Source organism: Pseudophryne corroboree, chromosome 1 (assembly GCF_028390025.1).
Source record: "Pseudophryne corroboree isolate aPseCor3 chromosome 1, aPseCor3.hap2, whole genome shotgun sequence".
Lineage (NCBI taxonomy): Eukaryota > Metazoa > Chordata > Amphibia > Anura > Myobatrachidae > Pseudophryne > Pseudophryne corroboree.
In genome coordinates, this window is record NC_086444.1 from 1,115,436,202 (window position 1) to 1,115,460,523 (window position 24,322).

General features: G+C 43.0%; 1 protein-coding gene across 7 annotated transcripts in view; it reads left to right on the forward strand.

Moving 5' to 3' along the window:
- Positions 1–23,587, forward strand: part of TBC1D1 (TBC1 domain family member 1) — a 349,707-nt gene extending 326,120 nt beyond the window's left edge. For all 7 annotated transcript variants that reach the window (XM_063922416.1, XM_063922425.1, XM_063922450.1 and 4 more), the window contains 5 exons: positions 11,239–11,483; positions 13,648–13,807; positions 18,545–18,714; positions 19,693–19,866; positions 21,800–23,587. In XM_063922416.1, coding sequence (XP_063778486.1) covers positions 11,239–11,483; positions 13,648–13,807; positions 18,545–18,714; positions 19,693–19,866; positions 21,800–21,988 — 938 coding nt within the window. In that variant the 3' untranslated portion in view covers positions 21,989–23,587. The remainder of the gene's footprint in view (positions 1–11,238; positions 11,484–13,647; positions 13,808–18,544; positions 18,715–19,692; positions 19,867–21,799) is intronic.
- Positions 23,588–24,322: the final 735 nt, after the last annotated feature.

Here is a 24,322-nt window from a genome sequence, read left to right on the forward strand (position 1 = left end):
TGCCCAGATGTGGGAACACGGATAAAGAAATGAAACCTAGACACAAGTAGCTACTCTCATCCGGAAGGTGGGCCCAGGATAACCCCTGAGTGATTAGAGGATAGGGAAGCCCTTCTGTGGGAAGATATATCCAGCTGGGCCCCATATAGGAAAGAACTCTGGCCAAAATTGGAAAGGGAAAGAATCGAAACAGGGACAGGACAGTGAACAACTGATACACTACTAATCTCTGCTCATAGGATCAGACCTAGGGAAAGGGAAGGCTATAGAATGCCCAAGATCTGATGTCTGTCTAAAGAACATTGTCCTAAGGGGAAGTGGTCTTGGAGCCATGGAAAAGCACAGAAGGTAAACTGAGATGGAATAGCTCATAACCAAGCCCCATAATGCACTTTTAAAAAAATGATGGTACGTTAAATGACTGACTTCAAGATATTGTCTCAGTTGAAAGCATTCTGTTGTGCTCTCAAACACAATTGAGGTTTGTGCAGCCTGAACTTAGCCCGAGCCAGTCAGTCAGTCAGTCAGTCAGTCAGTCAGGAAGCTCCTCAGTGGTCATGTGAATAAGCTTTGGGAATGAAGGCAGGATTTTTGCTGTTCAATAAGAGTATGCATAGAACAGGGGCATTCCAAAGCTTTTCTGCACAAGGAATTGTGAGGCTGATGCAGAATTTTGTGTAAATTACTCTTACATGCCTTCTAAAAAAATTTTTTTTTTAATGTATCGAGTTTCCGTAAATATGCAGATCCGTGCACATATTGAGATGGCCTCTCACTCAGCCTCTCCTTACTTTCAGCTCCTTCACTCGTTCACCTTCCCCTAGAGTCCATTATAAGTTTCCTTGGCTTTCAAACAGCTTTGCTAGTAAGGTAACACAGAAGAAATCTCTGATATCTCCTGCTAACATGTCGGTCTTAATGTGGCACTGCTGTCCCTATACTATTGCATGGGGACTAAAATTCATCAAGCTGAAAACACTACATTTTTGGAGCTTTGACAGTGGGAATCCTTCACTATCTTTAGATGGTGCTGATTCCTGGGCTTCACCTACCTCCTGTAAAAAGGAGGACCAGGTAGCAAAAAGGATCCACCCCTTTTTGGTTCCCTCTGTTAGCTGTCAGGAGATTCATGCAGATGTGTGAACCCTAGTTCATGCATGCGTTCTAACATTGCAGAGTCAGACTCGACAGGGCTGTTTTACTACTATGAAAGTAGCGGTTATAGGGATCATGGGAACAGCTGGTCTTTTTGGTCAGCTGCCCCTGCAGCAGGACATTGTTGAAATGCTCCAGTGTTTTAGTATGCAACAGTGCTAATTGCAGCAAGTTGGGTTCTAAATTAGCACTGCCGAGCTGCAGTGCTATATGAATAGGCCCCTAAGTGAGAAGATATCTGTACGTCGCCAAACTTCAGCCCACACTTCCTCTTGCCCGCTCCACTTTTCCCATGACTGCCACCGATTACTTCCTCCCACATTCAAGACTCTTGCGGCAATGCTGCCCTTCTCTGAAAGTCGCTCCCCTGCTCTGTAAGCCTCTTTACCAGCCTGCAGGGCTTCATATGTTACTTGAAACAACAACCGTTCATCGGTCCACTAGCCCTCCTCACACTCATGTCCTTGGCTCTTCCTCCTGATCTCTTTCCAGTTCACCTCCCAGTATTGCCCTCATTACTCTAGACCAGTGGTTCCCAAACTCAGTCATCAAGGAACCATAACATGTCCAAGTCTCTAAATTTTTTCAGTTTGCTGCTTCCAGGACACTGGGGCAGCGGATGCCTCTTAGTTGTATAGAAATACCAATTTGATTCTTCTCTCGTGAGCAGGGCCCTCCACTCTCTTGGTTGTCGTCCTGCACTGTCCTTGTTTCCAGTGCGCCCTAACTCAGCCAACAACTTTGAACCATTCTGTCTGCCACTGGGTCATTGAATCCAACTGTGTTATATAGAAATATGTTGTATTTTGTATTATTATTATTATTATTTCATTATTTCATTATTATTTTGATCTCTTCCTCTGTCTGTGCACCCACTCTCTGTACATGTACAGAGTGACTTGCACACAAGAATAGAGATGTATCCAACAGCTTCTAGCTATCATTTATCTAGTACATTCTATAAAATGGACGATAGCGTCTGATTGGTTGCTGTGGGAAACTTTTCCACTTGTCCTTCTTAGAAGGTGTGATACCTCCCCCCAAGATGCACCAGGTACACCACTGGTTCTCAAACTCTGTCCTCAGGACCCCACACAGTTCATGTTTTCCAGGTCACATGTGGATTTTTAAAATGTGACACACAGTGCACCTGCCGGGTGACCTGAAAAACGTGAGCTGTGTGGGGTCCTGAGGACCGAGTTTGAAAACCTCCTCTATACACTAACTGGCATCATGCTCAACCTGCATCAGGCATGTTATATCATATGACTGTGGTTGCCCTGGTAATTTAACAGCCAGTAAACTGTACATCATTAGTGGCAACATGATAATAAGAACTAAGGATAACGGGGGGGAAAAACAAATATTCTCTTCTAAAAAATAAGTAAATAAAACCCCATTGTTTAATCCCATGGGATTGCAGCCGTAATATCCTGATTACTGTGTTGGTTAATATGCGTAAACCTGTTGGGAAAGTCATGTTGAAGAGGTCTGATTTGTAAGCCGTTTGAGATTTATATTCAACAAATGCGCAGATAATTGTTTTTCTAGTTCATAAAAGTGTTTGCACTGTCTGTAGGTTTTAATGGGGTGTCTGGGGATATTATTGTGCTTTGAGAAGATGTTAAAGGTGGTAATGATTTTGTGTAAATATGATCTTTAGACCTGTAGATTCCTCTTTGAAGTGTACATGTGTTGCACAGTTTCTAATGTCAGATATCCCAATTTATAGGTACCATAAACGGGGACTTTAACAAGCTGTATAAAGCATATTCCACTTCTAAAGTGTCTATACCAAGATCCCATGAATATCATTGCTGTAATGTGGCACATTGTGAATATGTTTTCACATGTAAACTAGTCACTGCTAAGTGCACAACACATAATATTATAATTATATGCACTGATAATAAGACGTTGTACAAGGCTTACCTCAGGCTGTACTATGTACAGTGTATGCGTTACATTAAATCTACCAGTACTGCTTCAATATGAAGACTTGCTATGGGAGATGTATATCTGCTGATAACCTTTGAAAGAATTTACTTTTTAATAGGCGCTTTCAGGGAAAAGGTTCACTCGCATTTACAATAACTATTTCATAATAAAGTAGGGTTTTTTCTAGCACCCTGCACCTTTCAAAACCTTACAGTTCCTCTGTCCTGTCTGGGGTGTCTCTCCCTGCCGTGGGGCTTCCTGCACACTCTGGTCTTCAGTTCTGAGATATAGACCAGAGTGTGCTAGAAGCACCAAAGCAGAGACACCCGAGACAGAAAAGAGGAACTGCATGGGGTTTTCAAAGGTGCAGGGTGCTAGAATGAACACTAATAAAGTATGACAATATAATGCAACATAGTTCTTAATTGAGACGCAAATGAAACACTGCATAGTGTGTGGTATACTGTACCATATATTTTCATATTCTTGCAGTGTTTTCACACTTAATACTCACCGTAAAGGTGATCAACAAAGTGCTTCTCCTTTTATCATGAAGTTTTCAGATCCAGCCGTGAACAGTTTCATTATTTGCTTTTATTAATATAAAATAATGGTGCACATACAATCAATAGAGCTCAATGCGTTTCACAGGCCAGCTGGCCGCTTCATCGAAAGATTTGTATTTGTCTCTGCACTATGGGGGTTATTCAGAGCTGGATGCCGATTTTGCTCCTCTGCAGCAAAATCTGCGTCCTTATACTCACATGCTGACGGCCGCCCAGCATGTGTGTAGCACCGCCTGCGATGTGTTCGCAATGTAATTGCAAATTTATTGAATAACCTGAAAATGGCCATGACTAGCCCGCAATTCCCGATTCCCAAAAACACCCCCCCACAACACCACGTGGCCAACCCCTGGATGCCCGTCGCCTGTCAATCATCATGCGACCATATCCTTCCGGGATGCGAAAGTATGGGCGGTGCGCATGCACAGACCCTATGGATGTGCCCGCTGCATGTGGACGCAGTGGCTGGGTCCATCTCTGAATAACCCCCTACTATGTGCTTTGGGTCATTGAGAGTTCCTAGTTCTCCAGCGTCCTCACTCTCCTCCAACTGGTGTGTTTTATATACTTTGTATGGCGTTCTCCAACTCTGAGCATAGGCTTCTGGACAATAATGCCTCCTAGCTAGCACACACCCTCTACATGTCTCCCCTCCAAGAACGTAGGATCGCTCCTGTGTCTGTAAACTCTGGAACCCCAGAAATTCCATTGCAACATAATTGCGATCAACTCTTGCGAGCGCAGTTTAATAACCACAATTGGAGAGGTCCAGGCTGACCTGGAATTCTACCAGTAGCCTTTATGGGCACCATCATACTGTCTTTTATGCTATGAATATTGTTATACATGTATCCATTATTATTTATACTTGACAAGTAAAGGTGAATGCCAAACAGAAGATCAGATCCAAATTAGCAGTAGAGATACAATTACCATAAAGGAGACTACTCTATATAGGGTATTATATAGTCTGTCAGAGGGCTGTGGAGCCGGTGACCCAAACCTTCGCTTCCAGAGCCTCGATCTGTCTATGGAGACACCTACAGTAATCTTCCTTATAGTCAGCAAAGTGGCGATATGCTCTCATATTGTGCTGCTGCATACTGCTGTCATATTGTGCTGCTGCACACTGCTCTCATATTGTGCTGCTGCACACTGCTCTCATTGTGCTGCTGCATACTGCTCTCATATAGTGCTGCTGCATACTGCTCTCATATAGTGCTGCTGCATACTGCTCTCATATAGTGCTGCTGCATACTGCTCTCATATAGTGCTGCTGCATATTGCTCTCATATAGTGCTGCTGCATACTGCTCTCATATAGTGCTGCTGCATACTGCTCTCATATAGTGCTGCTGCATACTGCTCTCATATAGTGCTGCTGCATACTGCTCTCATATAGTGCTGCTGCATACTGCTCTCATAGTGCTGCTGCATACTGCTCTCATATAGTGCTGCTGCATACTGCTCTTATATTGTGCTGCTGCATACTGCTCTCATATAGTGCAGCTGCATACTGCTCTCATATAGTGCAGCTGTATACTGCTCTCATATAGTGCAGCTGCATACTGCTCTCATATAGTGCTGCTGCATACTGCTCATATTGTGCTGCAGCATACTGCTCTCTGGTGGCATCGACAGTGATACTGGTAGTGATTTCTACCACTATATACAGCTGTGTGATACTATGCGAACGAGAGGTTCTAGCCTGGGAACAATGAAGCTGTGATTTCGCTTCTAACAGATCTTGCAGGTTATATTACATTATACACCTTTTATAACTAAGAAGTCCGGTATAATGTGTGCTGGGGTAGGGCTTGTGTTGGTGGGAGGGGGTGCTTTTGGGGGCGCTATAAATGACAAATTGGAATGTATTGCTCGTCAGATTCTTGGTGTTCTATAAAGAATTCCATGTGATAGCAAGCGTGGTAAATGTTAGACTAATAAGCCGATGTCTTGGAAAACTGAATGCGATGGACTAACACAACCAGCGGGAGATGGGAATTGCTGCATGTCTACTGCAGTCACATGCCCTAGGTGTCGCACTACTCTCGCTATTATATCATTTATCCTGGCTAATTAAAATGCCTTTAAATCATATTCACCTATTTTGATCATTGCATTTGAGCTACGTGCAGCATTAGGAACGTGCTACATGTTAATCGGATACCTTTTTACAAGAGTTTGTCACTGAAACAAACTGTAATCTTATATATTACCGGCATTATTGTTGCAGCATTCCTGAAACTCAAGGGTGGGGTAGTATTTAACAAGAGGGCTGCTCTTTGGGACGCTTCATTTACCTTTACAAGAACCCTTCCCTGTTTTATACTTCCGCCAGTATGAAGTGAGAAATGTGATATAGATTTCAAAATAAATAAATAATTAATAATATGTATGTATAGATTTAATCTAGTACAGACACACACAGGTTGTTTGTTAGTTTTAAACATCGGTAAATTACTTGTCCTATAATGGTTCCTGCCTTTCCCGTAGTTTTCCATTATCCTCTTCTTCCAAGTGTCAACATGGTAATGATTTCACTTACAGGAGCGTGTTGCAGCACGCTTAATTCCAGCTAATCATTCACGCATCGATCAGGGGACCCATCCCAGAGTTTGTTTTGTCCCCTACCACTAACCTGTAAGACCTGACAACACAAGCGCATGATGGAAACGTGTAGCTACATTTTTTTTTTTTTTTAAAGAGAGACACACAACAAGATGTTACTAGTTGAGCGTGTTTTAAACTATTTAGCACCATCATATATATGTTATACTGTGTAGGCAATACGAGATGTGTGAATCATTACAGTCTTCAGATTTGGAGAATATTACATACAGTTATGGGAACTGCTATGCAGAGTGCTTCGTACTAATAGGCCCTACACATTAGGCGATTGGCCACCGAGGTGCCCGACGGGCGACCCGGCGGCGGGGGGGGCAGTGACGGGGGGAGTGAAGTTTCTTCACTCCCCCCGTCACCCGACTCCGTAGACGTGCAGGCAAATATGGACGATCTCGTCCATATTGGCCTGCATGCACAGCCGACATGGCACCAGCGATGAACGAGTGCGGGGTCGCGCATCGTTCATCGCTGGTGCCTCCACACTGCACGATATGAACGTTATCTCGTTCAAGATCGTTCATATCGTGCAGTGATGTCGGCCAGTGTGTAGGGCCCATAAGGGTACCCATACACACTGCCAGCCAGTTTATTTTAGATGGGACTGGCTACAACTTGCAATGTGCAGGGTCCCAAATAGATTACTCTGTACATCTGATCAGTAATACCCCTTATCCAACAAACTTTTAACCTGCGTTATTGCCCGGGCAACCCGAGTCGAGGTTTGGTGGGAAAGGGTCAAATAAAAATTACCCGCGGTACGTTACCCAGGAATCTGACCCTGATAGCTGCTAGGGTTGAACCTAGTACTAACCCGGGTAACGTAGCAGTGTGAACGGTGTGACCTGGATCATCCAACCCAAGTCACGCTAAAAGTATATACAGAGGGCCAGATCACCGGTTTATTCATTTAATTGTGAGGTACAAATTAACGTTGCATTGGCTTGGGAATGACTGCAACGGCGCCTCATCTCGCCTCCAACTCGTCTGATCTCCGCCCGGAATCGTGGCTTTTTGAACACCGCTTTAAGGGGCTACGATCAAATATCTGATCATTTAGGGTTACCATAAGTGTGACCTATAGATCGAGTTGCCTCGCACAAAATTGCATCGACCTCTATGGGTTTTTTAGATTATGTTTACCCCTTAGGCACCATGCCGAATATCCACTAAATGTACTGTAATTGGGAATACTAACCCTTTCTTTCCCAACGTTCCTCAGCTCAATAAATTGTTTAGTAGGCCCATCAGACTGTTCACTATGGGGGTCATTCCGAGTTGTTCGCTCGTTGCCGATTTTTGCTATGCTGCGATTAGTCGCTTACGGCGCATGCGCAATGTTCGCAGAGCGCATGCGCTTAGTTATTTTACACAAAAGTTAGGTATTTTACTCACGGCATAACGAGGATTTTTCTTCGTTCTGGTGATCGTAGTGTGATTGACAGGAAGTGGGTGTTTCTGGGCGGAAACTGGCCGTTTTATGGGAGTGTGCGAAAAAACGCTGGCGTTTCTGGGAAAAACGCGTGAGTGTCTGGGCGAACGCTGGGTGTGTTTGTGACGTCAAACCAGGAACGAAACTGACTGAACTGATCGCAATGTAGGAGTAAGTCTGGAGCTACTCAGAAACTGCTAAGAAATTTCTATTCGCAATTCTGCTAATCTTTCGTTTGCAATTCTGCTAAGCTAAGTTACACTCCCAGAGGGCGGCGGCTTAACGTGTGCAATGCTGCTAAATGCAGCTAGCGAGCGAACAACTCTGAATGAGGGCCTATGTGTCTGCTGTTGTCCTTGCGCTCTCTTGAGGACTGGTCCACCCCTGTTAGCTCCATGCTGTCTACGCCCCCTCTACTAGTAAAATCATAATGACCCGTTACAAGCGTCTTGGTTGTGTTGCAGATCCCACCTCTATCAAAACTGGTCTCTCCCGTTGTTTGGAACTTTTTCCCCATCTACCTCTCTCCTAGCACCTTAATACTCTCCTACTCTTTTAATACTTTTACCGCTAGCTCAGGATGCCTTTAGCATCTCGGCGTTCGGGATGCCAGCAGTCATGTGACCGACGGTGGAATCCTGACACCACTCAGGAGACTGGGAGGGGTTGGGTGTAGGGATGTTAGGGTTAGGCACTAGGGAGGGGGGGGGGGGGGGGTGTTAACCCTAGCCACCACCCCCGGAGGTTAAAAATACTTACCCCCTCTGATGTCTGGAGGGGGTCTGGATCTTCACTGTCGGGATACCGCTGTCGGTCATGTGACCACTGGAATGCCATACCAAAGCCTCTGGTTCATACTGGGAGATGTTTCTGGCTATCTCCCCAGAATTGTCTTTGAATTGACATAACTGCAACTAGTGCCTGTCTGGAATGTGGCCATAGTGAAGGCTCTTTTTTTCCATTGTATATGGGACTGCCCTTCTATTAAACATTTTGGGAGACAGGTGCAACACTTTGCTTCCACACATTTACTTAATTATGCGCCATTGTATACAGAATGGGTGATCCTGCGTGTGGTGACCCCTGCCCTTTGGATTTCTTGAGGCAGGAAGCGCTTACTCCTGGTAGTATCTGCAGTAGATAGAAAATGTATTTGCACTCATGGGTACAGGGACTCCCCCCCACCCCCACAATTGGCCTTTTTTCTCTAAACTTTACTTTGTGTTTCAAATGGACTGGTGGAAAGCCTCTGCCCATCAGGAACCCCATATCGAGAGGTTTTTTTGAACTTTGGGCGAGTTTCATAGACTAGCTACCTCCCATGATTCGTAAACAAATTCATGACAGTTTCAGGAGCCCTGCGTGGTATGAGACGCAGCTTCTGCTGGAAGACCCTCCAGTTTCCCTGCCATTCTACCCATTGCTTCTTCATTACCTTTATTTCTCTTTCCTTCTTCCTTTCCTTTCATTTCGTTGTTTACCATTTCTTCCTTTTGTTAATCTGGGCCTGCACCTGGGAGTCCACCTCCCTCCCTTACTGCACTGTGAACTACTGTGGATTTATGCATTTTATTTGTAAAATCCTTCAGTCATTTCGGATGTTTGTAGTTTAATTGTACTTACAATGAAACATCCTGTCATAGCCTTTATTGCTGCAATTGGTATTTTCTATGCATTCTAATGCTTAATAAAGTGTTTAAAAAAATAAATCGGCAATTCGGAAGCACCTGAAGTCTCTTCTGATCGGGTACTGGTTAGAAGTAACTATTGGCTGGAATACTTGTTTCGAGAATTATTTCCAGAGCTACACCTGATATCCGCAGAAACCGTGTAACCAGACTGTACCTGTAACATTGCTGTCACTATCTGCCCATGTAGCAGTTTGACGTGTTGTCTTTCCTATAGGGCTGCTACAATATCCCCTTACTCAGGGACATATACAGTATGAATTATACAGATTCGGTGGTTGATTAAAAACAGGTGAAATACAGACTTTAAATCAGCCAGTCACTGCACCTGTGTAACTCCTGTGTGTGTCCGATTAAAGGGACATTATAGCATCCCTACCTCCTAAGGAACTCTCACCTTTGCTTAGTCCTGGGGGCGGGAATGCAGACGTAAGCACTACATCACTGGACAGGGCAAAGACAAAGAAAGCTACAATGGGCAATACTAAATAGGTGCCACATTATTATCCTTGTTACCATCCTGTCCTTCAGTGCTTACACAGGAGACCAGCTGGTCTGGCAGTAATTATATGGTAACGGTGTGCATGGTCTGTTTTACATGTGCTCCTATGTTACTCCCAACACCTGTAATGCTCTATGGCAGGAGATCCCCTCTCATGCTCTGATGGGCTTATTCCAAACTGACTGAGTTGTTAAAGCCCCTCCCTGTGAACTTGCTTTTTGCTTCAACGGAAAAGTTCCAGATGGGCATGATGGCCCACCACAGCATGAAAGAGGATTTCCTGCACTGAACGGTTACAGGCATCATTGAATTGGGAGGGGCGCAAGCTGTGTCAACTAGGAGACACGTAAAACATGCACTGTTACGAGTCCCTGAGGACTGGATTTGGGAAACACTACTTTAGGGGTATATTTCTTTCTTTTGTATTTAGTAGTTCTGTAGTGTTAGGTTTGATCTTTATCCCAAGCTTGTTTTCCCACTAACATCTGCAGAATCTACTGCACTTTATGAGGAGCTGTAGACACTTCACTGCTATCTTTCATTTGTGTAATGCCCCTGGTTTAGCTGGCCTGGTTTGGGGTTGCCCTGTGTCCCAAACGTGAACCTCTAGAATGTCAGGAAGTTACCCGATGAGGTGACCTGAACATTGGTGGGTAAGCCCATAACTTTGGCCAGATTTATGCTAACAACCTCCTATTTGATACATAATTGTAATATTGATTTAAATTTTGAATGGTAATGTTTGCATAGTGCACCTACATCTTTTTTCTATGTGTATGTAGCACTTTAACCATAATAATAATAATTTGTAACACTACTCCTCCGTTACATAACAGCCACTGATTAGGAAGCTGGGGAAAGGGTTATAGTGTTATCACCATGTCTGTGCCAAGGATACAGAAAGGGAGGGAGAGAGAGCGAAGTTTGCTTCTCTCTATGCAATGGAACTATGAGACAAGATTTGCAATGAGCCCATTGGCCTTTGGGTGTCACTGTGGCTGCCAGTATTGGCTGGAACCCCTCTTTCTGCACACTACCAGTATACTAATCTCCTAATTTTGCTGGATATAAAGATGTCAGAAATGTATTTTATAATTTCTTTATTTGGTGTGTAGCAGTGAACCTTATGAAGTGGCTTATTTCATTACCTAAGTACATAATTCACAGGGGCCAAAGACAAGTTGTTTTTATGCTGTTTACCTAGTAAGTAGTGTTGAAAGTTTACTTAAGGAGATAAAGCCTCTTCAAAAGAATTTTGTTTTTGTTTGACCTACCCTGATAGAAAGGTTGAAGTAAACGTATTTGAATTGCTAACCTCCAATTGTTTTCATAGGACGCACCTTCCCGACACACCCATACTTTGCAGCTCAGCTGGGAGCGGGACAGCTGTCACTGTACAACATTTTGAAGGCCTACTCCTTACTCGATCCTGAAGTTGGCTACTGCCAGGGGCTAAGCTTTGTCGCCGGAATTCTGCTGCTTCACATGAGTGAAGAGGATTCTTTCAGGTTGCTGAAGTTTCTGATGTATGACATAGACATGAGGAAACAGTACCGGCCTAATATGGTCACGTTACAGGTACAACATTCCCACATATTGCACAAGTCCAGTCATACCCCTGACCAGGGAACAGTTGCAAACAAGAATTTTGTTCTGTATTCACTCGTCTAAATACAAAACTCCACAGGTGTTGCTGTTGCACCTGGAGAATGCATTATAGAGTATGGCATGTGTTCCAGGGAGAGGACATCCCAAAGTAGGGGGCAGCGTGGGGCACCACTGCCTATCTCTTTATCTCTCTGTGGGGGACCTGTATCAGACCTTCTAAAGCGTGAGCCAGTGGAGAAGGTGCCCATAGCAACTCATTATTTTATGGAATATACGTGATAAATTCTAGATGGAAGTTTCTCTGCTGGGTGCCATATCACTTGCTGGGGTGCCCTGGGTTGGTGGTCCAGGACCAATTTAAATTATTTATGGTCCGTGTAATAGGCAAAACCAGTGCTTGTTGCTTCCAATAATAAAATATGTGGAAAATAGAAGCTAGTCCTGCCCCTCACCACGTAATTGACTTAATTAATTATATATATATATATATATATATATATATATGAATCCTGTATGGAGTGCACTCACCAGACTGTTAATAGAGCCAGCAGGGGTTTTATTGAGACATCAAGTACAACATCATACACCGGGTGTATGATGTTGTACTTGATGTCTCAATAAAACCCCTGCTGGCTCTATTAACAGTCTGGTGAGTGCACTCCATACAGGATTCATATTTATTCATGGAAAAAGGTATATGCCTGGACCTATTGAAATTTGAGTGACACCCCAGCAACCTCATGTTTTACTGTGAGTGCAGACAACCCTGGTTTTTGTTTTATATATATATATATATATATATATATATATATATATATATATATATATATATATATATATATATATATATATATTTATGCGTGTGTATATATGTATTACATTTTTTTTATCTTTTTTTATTTCTCACTAAGAATCTTTTGGGGTTTTGGTGCCATGAAAAAAATTCTGATGCCACAGGGAGTTGTGATTGAAAAAGGTTGGGAACCACTGCTGTAGAAGGTTTGATACTCTTCTCCCTCTGTTTCTGTCTAGGGAGAGATTTAGATGTTTTATATAGATATATTAGTAGGGGCAGCATTACTATTCAGGTGATATCAACAAATTGGTATTGGCAACGTTGTAAATAGGAAAATACTGCTGGTGAATGGACTATTTCTTGGATAAGAAGGTGCTAGGATGGAGATCGTAGCTTAAAAAACAATGCCTAGGTGGATTTACAATATCGGGCACAATACCTGTTTTTTGCTGCCCCTGTATACTGTACATGGGCTAATTACTCCAAAATATTCAAGTTCACATCACCAACCAGCCAGCCAGTTATTGAAGAAATCTCAGGCTTCTACAACCATAAGCTTCCTACTCGCCCACCTCCCAGCCTCTGCTTGTCACCAGGTCAGCCCTGCGTACCATGGTGTAAATCCCATTAACCACAAAGTGTGCAATGTGCTATTGCCGCAGCATTTCAGTGCCGGCAACTGCACCTGTCTCGCACCTTTCACGGGCTGCATTCACACAAAATTGCTTGGACCTCTGTGGATTGGTGAGCACTTTTGCGCAAATTCGGGCCACTGTAAAGTGCGACTGCTGCCGTGGTGACTTGCACCCGTGAGACCATCGCGGACAATTGGATTGACCCCTGTGACTCCATTTTGGCCAGTGAAATCAGTAAGTGTGTGTCCAGCTAATGAAAGTCTTTACAGCTTTTAAATACATCCAACAGTGCTTGTGTAAAAAGCCTGGATATTTCTATAACCTCAATGACTATTGTATATTCTTAGCACTTCGTGTCCTAATTGCTGTTGGCCATACCAGACCTCCCATTGTTGCAGAGTTACCAGCTTTGCGCACAGACTTGCTACAATGAAGGAATCACTTTTTCTTAGACATGTCAGATGATTTGATTGTTTGTTGTAGTTTCGGTTATATAGATTTATTTTGCAGATGTGTTTATTATATGCTGCCAGTAGTGGTGATTGACCTGTGATTGCGGTTGCCTCCAAGGGCTTGATTCCCCCACTGCTTCCTGTGAGAATACAAATTACCCAATGCTGCACTTTAATAAACACGGTTATCCCTCAGTGTGAACCGTTCATTGTAATTGAACATTTTCTAATCTATTCAAATTTTTATTTAGATCCAAATGTATCAACTTTCTCGACTGCTTCACGACTATCACAGAGACCTGTACAATCATCTAGAAGAGTTTGAGATTGGACCCAGCCTCTATGCCGCTCCTTGGTTTCTCACCATGTTTGCTTCTCAATTCCCTTTAGGCTTTGTGGCCAGAGTCTTCGGTAAGTTCTGCAGGAAATGTATGTTATGTTATTCTTTTTGCGTTTCCCAGTCCTGGCGATGAAAGCGATGACAGGACCCGAGATGTAGATGTGAAGTGAGGGTTGCAGCTGAGGGAAAAGCCTTATAATATTGTGTGTGGTTTATTAGATGGTATAATGGCAGATTCAGTCCAGCTGTGGCATAACTAGCAGACTAAATGATTAATAGATCTTATTTATTTTTTTATTGTATTTTTTTTATATGTGGAGGTGCTTTTACTGTATAAACTTTTTTTTAGACTTCTTTTTGATGATTTCATTTTTTAAATAGAATGTCTGCCTGCTGAATCCATCTAATAAATGGATGTTTATCAAAAATATTTTTAGCAGAAGTTTCACCAAATATATAGGTCCTTTGTAATGGGGTAAAATGACGAAAGGAACACTTCTTTTTAAATTTTGAAACATGTTACAGTAATACTATAAGATATTTATGTACAACATATAGGAGTATATTCAATTAGGGTCGGATCCATTCCGACATGCATTTGTCGGAATGGATCCGACAACCCCTATTCAATCCCATCTCAATTCGACTTTAAAAAAAGCCGAATTGAGATGAGACCTGTGAGCGGAGGAGAGGGGGGAGAGCCGCGGGCAGACGGAGGAGAGCAGCGCTGCAGAAAGATTTCTAGCACACGGCAGTGTCCACCCGGCTCCAGCAAGCGTGACCTCACTTGCTGGAGCCGGGTGGACGCTGCAATGAACGGCGTGGCTGTGACACATCCTCTTGCAGCGCTGTTCTCCCCTGTCTGCCAGCGGCTCTCCGCCCGCAAGTAATTCTCTAATTTGGTTGGCACCCTCCTGCTCCCTGCTCTTTCTTAGCCATTTTTCATAGCAGGAAATCAAATGGACGCTTGCCGGGATTTGAGTATACAATATCAGATGTAGCAGTAGCATGCACAACTGAAAATGAAGGTGGGTGGGCGGGCTTCATATTTGTAATTGTTCCCAAATAACATTTCCTGCAGTAGTGGCTTTTCACTAGACTCACACCGTCACCTTCATTCCTAGCTAGTAATAAGTAATAGCGTTTGGCTGGAGCTGTCCTCTTATTTTGTTTCCAGTGAGGAGTTTGTCAGCTGTAAGGGACTGGTTAATAGATCAGGGCCTTGCACAACAGAAATGGATGGAAATATATGGGCATTGGCAGAGACTTGTTGGATTCTCTGTCCACAGAAGACATGAATTGATTTTGTTGGCTGCTCCTACAAGTGTCCCTTGTGTTTTCTAATTACTAGAGAGGAAAAGAAATCTGTGGAACGGAAGGATTTTTTTCTCCAGCATTTAATAAATGTTTTGTGTGACTTATTAACCTTTTAAGTGACTGCTGCGGCGTGCACTGGTCACTCACCTGCACTATGTGCAGCCACATTAGTTGGCAGATGTTTGATGCCTTGGAGAGTGATAAACTACCAAACAATCCGGCTCCTGACTGCTATGTTACAGGCTGTGTTTGAAAAAATGATAGGAGCTGGTTGGTTGGTACTTTAGCTCTCCATTTTATCTCTCCCCAAGGCTTAGTAAATAGACACCAAATAACCAACCAATCAGCTCCTAACTGTCATTTTCATACACAGCCTGTAACATGGCAGTTGGGAGCTGATTGGCTGGTACTTTATCACTCTCCAAGACTGAGTACATCTCCCCCTAGTAAGTAACTCTGCAGATGGTTTGGAGGTGGATTTGAACAGAACAGAATGAGCCTAGGAGCACTGTAATGGGTGCAGCAATTGCGGGATCTAGAGAGGAAGGCCATCCTGCATTGTCGCATTCTCTTCCCTAAATAATAACTTCATCTATGTAGTGTCCTGTGGAAAATGCGTAGTACTTACAGATGATGTTTACATAATTCAGTGTCTTCCTCAGTGCAGTGTTAGAGGATTCCTGTGAAGGTCCGTAATAAATCACACTCGCTGTATGACCTTACAGGTGTGCAATACCTGATTCTGTGTAGCCGACACAGAGGCAGTCCCTGGCTGTGGGCTCTGTAGATGAGAGAGAGGAGGTATAATGCTTATTGTAGGATGTGTCGCAGCTGTGACAGGATTCCACCTTTGTATAGCCCTATACGTAAGAATACAGCTGCATCGTGAACTGCAGGAAGGGACAGATCAGCTGGGAACAATGTTTTGATTGTGAAAGAGCAAATCTGTATGCAATCAGACACTAGCAAATTTACCAACGCTGACTAGCCCCCGGAGCTTGCGGAAATCCTCCGCACAGAGAGGTCAGTCAGAGTTTAGGGATGGTATAATACCAGCCCAACTTTTTGAAAAGAAAACCGACTTAACCCAGTTCTCACATCAACCGACGGATAGACAGCAGTGTACCGTGTACAGCTCCCCAACGCTAATCGCAGAGTAAAATGTGACATTAGCAATAGCAAATACCTGCACAAATGAATGTCTTGTTGGGTAATTCACTAGAACTAGGTGCATCACTGTTATGTGACGCATGGAGGCAACTGATACAATAAAGCTACGTTTGTACTGCCGATAAAATTGGGCCTTTAAAATGCATTGATACTGGCAGATGTAATTGTATGGGAAAACGAGGCAAATATGTGTGGTTCCATCTTGCACAGTGATCTTTAAAGGATCATACACACTGGCTGATTTTTTTTTAAACAATGTGGACTATAACGACACATTGTTACCATAATCATTCCGTATGTACGTACAATGGGGGTCATTCAGAGTTGATCGCTCGCTAGCTAGTTTTTGCAGCCGTACAAATGCTATGCCGCCGCCCACTGGGGAGTGTATTTTAGCTTAGCAGAAGTGCGAACGCATGTGCAGCCGAGCTCTGCAAAAACAGTTTGTGCAGTTTCAGAGTAGCTCTGAACCTACTCAGCGCTTGCAATCACTTCAGCCTATTCGTGTCCGGATTTGACGTCATACACCCGCCCAGCGAACGCCCAGCCACGCCTGCGTTTTTCAGACACGCCTGCGTTTTTTCAAACACTCCCTGAAAACGGTCAGTTGACACCCAGAAATGCCCACTTCCAGTCAATCTTCTTGTGGCCGTCAGTGCGAAGAAAAACTTCACAACCACAAAGAGCTTTGTACCTGTGCGTCACGCGTGTGCATTGCGGCCCATACCCATGCGCATGCGCATAAATGAAGTTTTTTTCACCTGATCGGCAGCGAGTGATCAACTCGGAATGACCCCCAATATCGTTAACGATGCACGCTTCCGTGGGCCTTTAATGAGATCACCTATTGGGCCTAATTCAGTATGGATCGCAAAATCTTTCCCTAATGGGCAAAACCATAGGCAGATATAACATGTGCAGAGAGAGTTAGTTTTGGGTGGGTTATATGGTTTCTGTGCAGGGTAAATACTGGCTGTTTTATTTTTACACTGCAATTTAAAATTCAGTGTGAACACACCCCACCCAAGTCTAAAGAGCCCTACACATTGGCCGATACGGGCGACCCGGCGGCGGGGGGGCAGTGACGGGGGGAGTGAAGTTTCTTCACTCCCCCTGTCACCCGGCTCCGTAGCAGTGCAGGCAAATATGGACGAGATCGTCCATATTGGCCTGCATTCACAGCCGACGGGGCACCAGCGATGAATGAGCGCGGGGACGCGCATCGTTCATCGCTGGTGCCTCCACACTCAAAGATATGAACGGTATCTCTTTCATTAATGAACAAGATCGTTCATATCTTTGAGTGATGTCGGCCAGTGTGTAGGGCCTATAACTCTCTGCACATGTTACATCTGCCCCACCTGCACTGCAGATGGTTAAATCAAACTGACTGAGGTACTAATTAAGTCACCTGTTGCCTATTCTTAAAACCTGGACTATTGGAGTGCAGTGTTTCAGAACCTCTGATCTAGGCCCCAGTAGGATGTCTTTGGAATTTAGAGTCCAGACTTGTCAGCTACATAGCCCTGTACTAATATAATTGCACACAACTGGCCAGGACAGTGGATCTCTGATTGCAGTGCACTAGAGTTTTAGCAGTTTTACATGGCACCCCTAGGCCAGAAGGTTCCTATTGAGAAACTCCAGTTATGTGGTTGTGGACATGGTTTTCATCTGTTTGTCAGTGTCCCTTCTGATTGGCTACCAATCACATTGAGCATAAGAGGCGTAAAGATAAGCAAGACGAGAGGAAAGTGGAAGCTGATGGAAGGGGGTGTGGTCCATAGGGTTGACAGTGTCTAGGTCGACAGGGATGCTAGGTTGACAGGGTCTCTAGGTCGACATGGTGTAGGTTGACAGGTCAAAGGTCAACATGAGGTTTTTAAAAAAAAAAATTGGTGTAGATTTCTCCGTACAATGACCAGGAACCCCAATTAGTGCGCTTTGCTCGCCATGTTTCGGGCAAGGTGCCTCACTACGCTCGCAACAGGTTACTGTTACCAAACGTAGAAAAAAATGTGAAACACTCATGTCGACCTTTTGACCTGTCGACCTAGAACATGTTGACCTAGAGACCCTGTCGACCTTAAAACCCTATCGACCTTGTTACTGTCGACCAATAGTGGTCGACCTAAACATTGTCGACCTAGTTACGGTCGACCTAGAGACCATATCCCAAGGGAAGGTGGGGTGCTCACTTTACCAGTGAAGCCATCTTGCTGTAGGGTTATCGTTCTGTATTTGCATCGCTGATACAGTATAATACTTGTGTTTAATTCTCGCAGCATTGATTTTGTATATTTTTATTTTCTTACTTGTAGATATGATTTACCTTCAGGGATCAGAAGTAATATTTAAAGTGGCTCTGAGCTTGCTGGGCAGTCACAAGCCCTTAATTTTGCAACAAGAAAATCTTGAGTCCATTGTAGAATTTATAAAAAACACTCTTCCAAACCTGGGTCTGGTTCAGATGGAGAAAACGATAAACCAGGTAATATAAGAAACATTTACCTGCAGCGAGACACAGGCCTACTGTGTGTGGTTTCCCAGCGCCATCATTTTCTTTTGTATTTCTGAATCCCTGGTCTGCACCAGAGGTGTTGGGCAGTGGGGTAGGAGTTTTTTGGGGGGTTTAAACTCTTTAATGTTTGACAAAGAAAGGCAGCACACAAGAAGAGCGATAACCAACGCAGTGGTAACGAAGGTACCAATAATAAGAGCAGATAATGAACAGCATGTAGGCAACATTGAAACAGGTTTACATTTTCAGACCAAAGCGGGTACTGGAAATAAAGAGTGCCATGGGCACCGATGGGGTCTATTCATGAAGCAGTGAAAAGTGTGGTGAAGTGAGCCAGCGTAGAAGTTGCCTATGGCAACCAATCAATGTTGAGGTAACATTTCTAAAATGCATTCTATAAAATTATACTTCTCCACTGGCTCAGTTGTCCACACTTTTCACTGCTTCACGAATAGACCCCTAAATCTGAATTAAAATATAGGATTATGGACATATTGGCATGATTTTATTAATGGTCACTAGAAGAGGCTATAAGTTTTATTGATCCACTTATGTAATTTGGGGGCTAGTTTGGACATTTGGTGCAGGTTGAACTGCCAGTACTGCCCTCATGCGGGCATCTTGGTCACCCCTGTTTTCAGTTGAGGAAGCCTTTATGTTGATTTGGCCTCCCCTGCAGGGTGGAGGTTGTAAGTAAACTTTTTATATATTAAAAACACTTTTTTTTTTCTTTTCTTTTTTTTTTAATGATCGCGTAGTAGTAATAAACCTCATTCTTACTCTGAAAGAGTCATAGGTTCCGTGTTTGGCTTTGGTCCCTTAGGATGGGGCCCTAGTGATGATTAGATCCTGATGACGATGATGTGCTTACTCAGATCCTGATCATTTGCTTACTTGAGGACTCCATTCCATGACAACTGAAACATAATTCAACTTTTTCTTTCGTAGGTGTTTGAAATGGATATTTCAAAGCAGCTGCAGGATTACGAGGTGGAATACCATGTACTTCAAGATGAACTGATCGATTCTTCTCCCCTCAGCGACAATCAGAGAATACACAAGTTGGAAAAGGCAAATAATACGTTGCGCAAACAGAACTTTGACCTGTTGGAGGAGTTGCAGGTATGTAAATAGGGACGGGTACAAATTTAAAAGTTCGGTTAAAATCTGCAATTTTCTGCTGAATCTTGTTTGTCCCTGTGTTATTGTAGTATTGTCACATAGATGCTTTCACTTAATGTGTAACCACCCACTGTACCATGTTACGCCGTTTACAGTACAAAGGTTTCAAGTTTTTTTTTTTGTGTTTTTTTTTTTTTTAAAGTGGAGATCTTTTTTTTTTTTTTTTTTGCCATTATTGTGTGAAAAATCTGCTATAGGGACACGTACACCCATTACTGTTCAAAGAAGCTGAAAAGCATTGCTTTAAAAATTGTAAGGCAAGAATTGTAAAGAAAAAGATGCGTCATAATGTTGTCTTGGGAGCCAATGAAAAGTCTTTTAGAAGGATGATCTCCAAGATGGAGATTTTATTTTCTAACACAAACCTCATACTTGTCTGCTCTCCTGGGAATGACTGGGAGACGCCTGAATTTTGGGGATCTATCCTTGGCTTCCAAGAGTGTTGGTTAGCCTCCAAGAGCCTCTTTCTACCCCACTGAAGGGGATGGTTCATGTGATTCAAGGTGGATATTGTCATCGTGGCTCTTCCCTCTACTGCCCAATTCTGCAAATTGCAGCATTGAACAAGGAGGAGAGGGATGTCACCACACCATGCCACCCTCACCTCCCACCTCTAACCGTGCCCTTTAATACCTCCTGGAAGGCATTTTTATTGTCTGCAACTATGACCAACCTATTTAGAGAGGTTTACAGAAAATGTTTAATCAATCACATCCGTCCTCCTAATTTCCCTGCCATATTGTAAGTAGCCAGTTAACCAGTTAAGTATGTTTTTGCCTGGTATTTGTAAACTGGAGCATGCAATGAACATCCGTTTAAACATGGCAAAAGACCCAAGCTCCATGCAAAGAATGAACCCGAGGCCCTGGAGCAGGGGTTCTCATCTCCAGTCCTACAGAAACACTAACTGGTCATGTTTTGTGTATGCCTTAATCATGCACAGGCGAGTTCATCTATTTTTTGGGTCACCTGCTTCCACAGACAAATCCTCAAAGCATGACCTGTTGGGGTTGAGAGCCACAGGTGTGATACAGGAAGATACCAAATGAAGGGAATATAATTATTCATGAATGAGTTTTGATGGAAAAGGCATACTCTCCTGGTAAATTGGGACGTATGGGAGCCCTAGTTATGCTCTGTCACTCTTCCGCGGCGGGCAGCCATGTGAGGAGCGTTACTGGCTGACACCCTGGTAGACTTACTTTGTAGAATGGCACTGTGCAGGTTGACTGACTCCTACCGGCGCAGTGATGTCACACTGTTCTTCTGCGTGCAGACTCCACTTTATTTTCTCCATGAGATCCTAGCTGGTCATTCAGGAACCACAAAATCTGTGGACCCACAATGGGCTATATGTAAGCGCAGCAAGCATACATCAAGGTGCAAACGTCCGCCACAGCCTTTGGATACACCCCTGTAAAAGCACTCTGCAACTAATTTCGCTAGCTCTGTACTTGCTGTGGGCAATGCACATAATAGGACTCCTAAAAACACTTAAGCTCAACCTACTATCACTCTATAGCACCAACATATTAAGCAGCGCTGTGCAGAGCATATTTAATCGCTGGCATCCGTCTCTGAGCCAGTACAACTCACACCCTAAAAGCTCTGTCATACAGACACACGTTGGATCCATTTAATCAGATGTCAGTTAACCTGTCAGTAGGCTTTTGGACTATAACTATATTTCTCCAGTCTTTCCAGAGCAAACAGGTGCAGTGATCCGAACTGAATTCTAGGCCCACGCTTGGTGACGCAACAACGTCAGCCACTATGCCACCATGCTGCCCATTCACAATGTTGCTTTATATATTTTGGATGCCATTGTTGCTACTTAATCCCATATTTCATTTTTCTCACTTCCGATTTTTAGGTTTCTAAAGGAAGGATCCAAAGTCTAGAATCGACAATAGAGAATTTACAGACTAACGAGGTGAAATTAAAGCAGTCGGTCCGTACTTTTGAGCTGGAAAGATCAGCCTTGCTAAACACCATCGAAGAACTGAAAAAACAGATTAGAGTCCACAGTGAACTCTGTACAGATAAACAAGAATCCTTATGAGCATTTCAAATACTACACAGGACTATGCCCGGGCAATTTCTTTCCGTCTCCATACTGAGCCCCACCAGGAACTGCACGCAGGGAGGACCTTGAGTGTCCGGATGGAATCCTCTCCCATTGGATTGTAATTTTAAAGCCATTGTGACATCACATTTCTGTAGGCGTTTCTGTTCATTCCTACATGTTTTCTTCATTGACAAATTCCATACAATTTTATATCCACATAGTGAGGAAAGCAATCGTTTTAGAATATATATTTTTTTTAAATACGTTTTAGACCACAGAAGTTTGGATAATGTGATCTATCTGAAGCGTTAATATGTTACACGTTCCCATATTCTTGTGCGGCCAAGAAAATGGGACTATACACTGTAGGTGCATTGGTTTTAATATATATATTTTTTTTTTGCATTTTGTATAAAGAAAAGCTGCTCTGAAAGTGACAATATTGTGGAACTGCTGCTGTGTTTTACTGAATTGTCCCATTATATAAACCCAACCAAATGCTGCTTCGAAATCAAAGACTGTGTGGGTATGAAAATCTGCTTTGCTGTATAAGCACAGCAATACCTAATGTCAAGGCATGGACATGTTTTACATGCAGGAATGCAGGTGATAAGATGATGTATTGTTCTTCACCTACATGTACTTTTTGTATAGTTTCCCTGTAAAATGTGCAGCATTTTGCCATGATTAGTTGGAGAGCACAAATGTAAACACCTGGAATTCACATTGTACCTTTTCTTAAGTGACCTATATATTTATGGCTAGAAATTAAAGGGGAGCTATACTAAGCCTTGGAGCGAGATAAAGTGGAGAGAGATAAAGTACTAACGCTGCTTTATTGACACTTTACACGCTGTGCAGGGAAAATTACATGTGCTGATTGGCTGGTAGTTTATATATCTACTTTATCATTCTCCAAGGCTTAGTAAATGTGCCCCTAAGTTTTGTCTTTCTGGGGTTTTTTTTTAGTTGTTGTTTATGTTTTTTTACATTTTTTTTTCTGTACAAATGCAAGCTATTTTTAACATTTTAAGGGGGGCGATTCAATTAACCGCAAAGATCAAGTTCTCAGTAGCCTCACTTGTTTAAGGTAATGATAAAATATCTCTAGGCGGAGTGATCACAAATTAAGCACTCAGTGTTACCTAGACATCATTCGGACACCTAATGCGCAACTTTATTATGGAACCTTGCAGAAAATTGAATCGCCCTTAATGATTGCTGTGCTTTAACCTTATTTGTAAATACATGCGGCTTTAACTTTTTATCGAAATGATTTATTTGTTGAGTTAGTTATTATATATTTTTTCACAGTACTGTTCATTTCACATTTTAAGCTATCTTTTGGCTGGTAGTCACGTACTGTTATTGCAGCTTAGGCTGGTGATCACTTTTTGTCATGTTACGCAAAGGCAGCTCATGGGCTGCAGCTGAAACCCAATAAGTAAAAACATGTCTATTTTTGTATGACTTGTGTCACAGTACATAAACTTTAATATTGCACACGGAGTACTGGCTACATGATTGTTTGAACACACAAAACAGAAATAGATGTGGTCTTTGTAATATTAAATAGCAACTTATTCTCATAAACCATGAGCATTGCTTTCTGTTGGTTGCATGGGTTTGGCAATCTTCTTTAAACTACTGACTTGCACATGCCATCCTATAACTTTTACTTTAGAACATTACTTGTTGTTCCTTGCCTCCATTTGCCTGATGATTAAAAGGCACAGCAGAAAAGCACAGAGTATTTTTTCTTTGAAGGAATACCACTGTTGTGCTGCCAGTAATGGACACAAATGTATCCAAGGAATTGCTTTGGGTCCAACCCTACCACAAATAAAATAAACAGCGTTGCTCATAATCTTAAATCACCCCAGTGGGAATAACCTAGAATAATTTATTTTGTGAATTAATCTGTTATGGCCTCTCTGAGTAGTTAGACATGGGTACAAACTTGGGGGCAAGTTATTAAATTGCATGACGTTTAGTGATCACTGAATCATTACCTTTCTGATATTGCACATTTATCTTCCCTCTATATACCAGTAAAATCACACATCAGATGTTATATTACACCAGCGCCCAGTGGTCGAAGTGGAAATTTTGAAGAGGGGGTATGCAAAAGTCAAGGATGTAATAATGTGCTCGCGCTCCAGAAAAGGGGGCGTGCCCAGTGTAGTGGAACCCCTTATACTATCTAGTACTGGTGCCCCTTTCACCTTATAGCCCACGGTACGAGCCGAAACTCACATTGTAGCACACAGAATGAGCCGAAGCTCACATTGTAGCACACTGAATGAGCCGAAATTCACATTGTAGCAC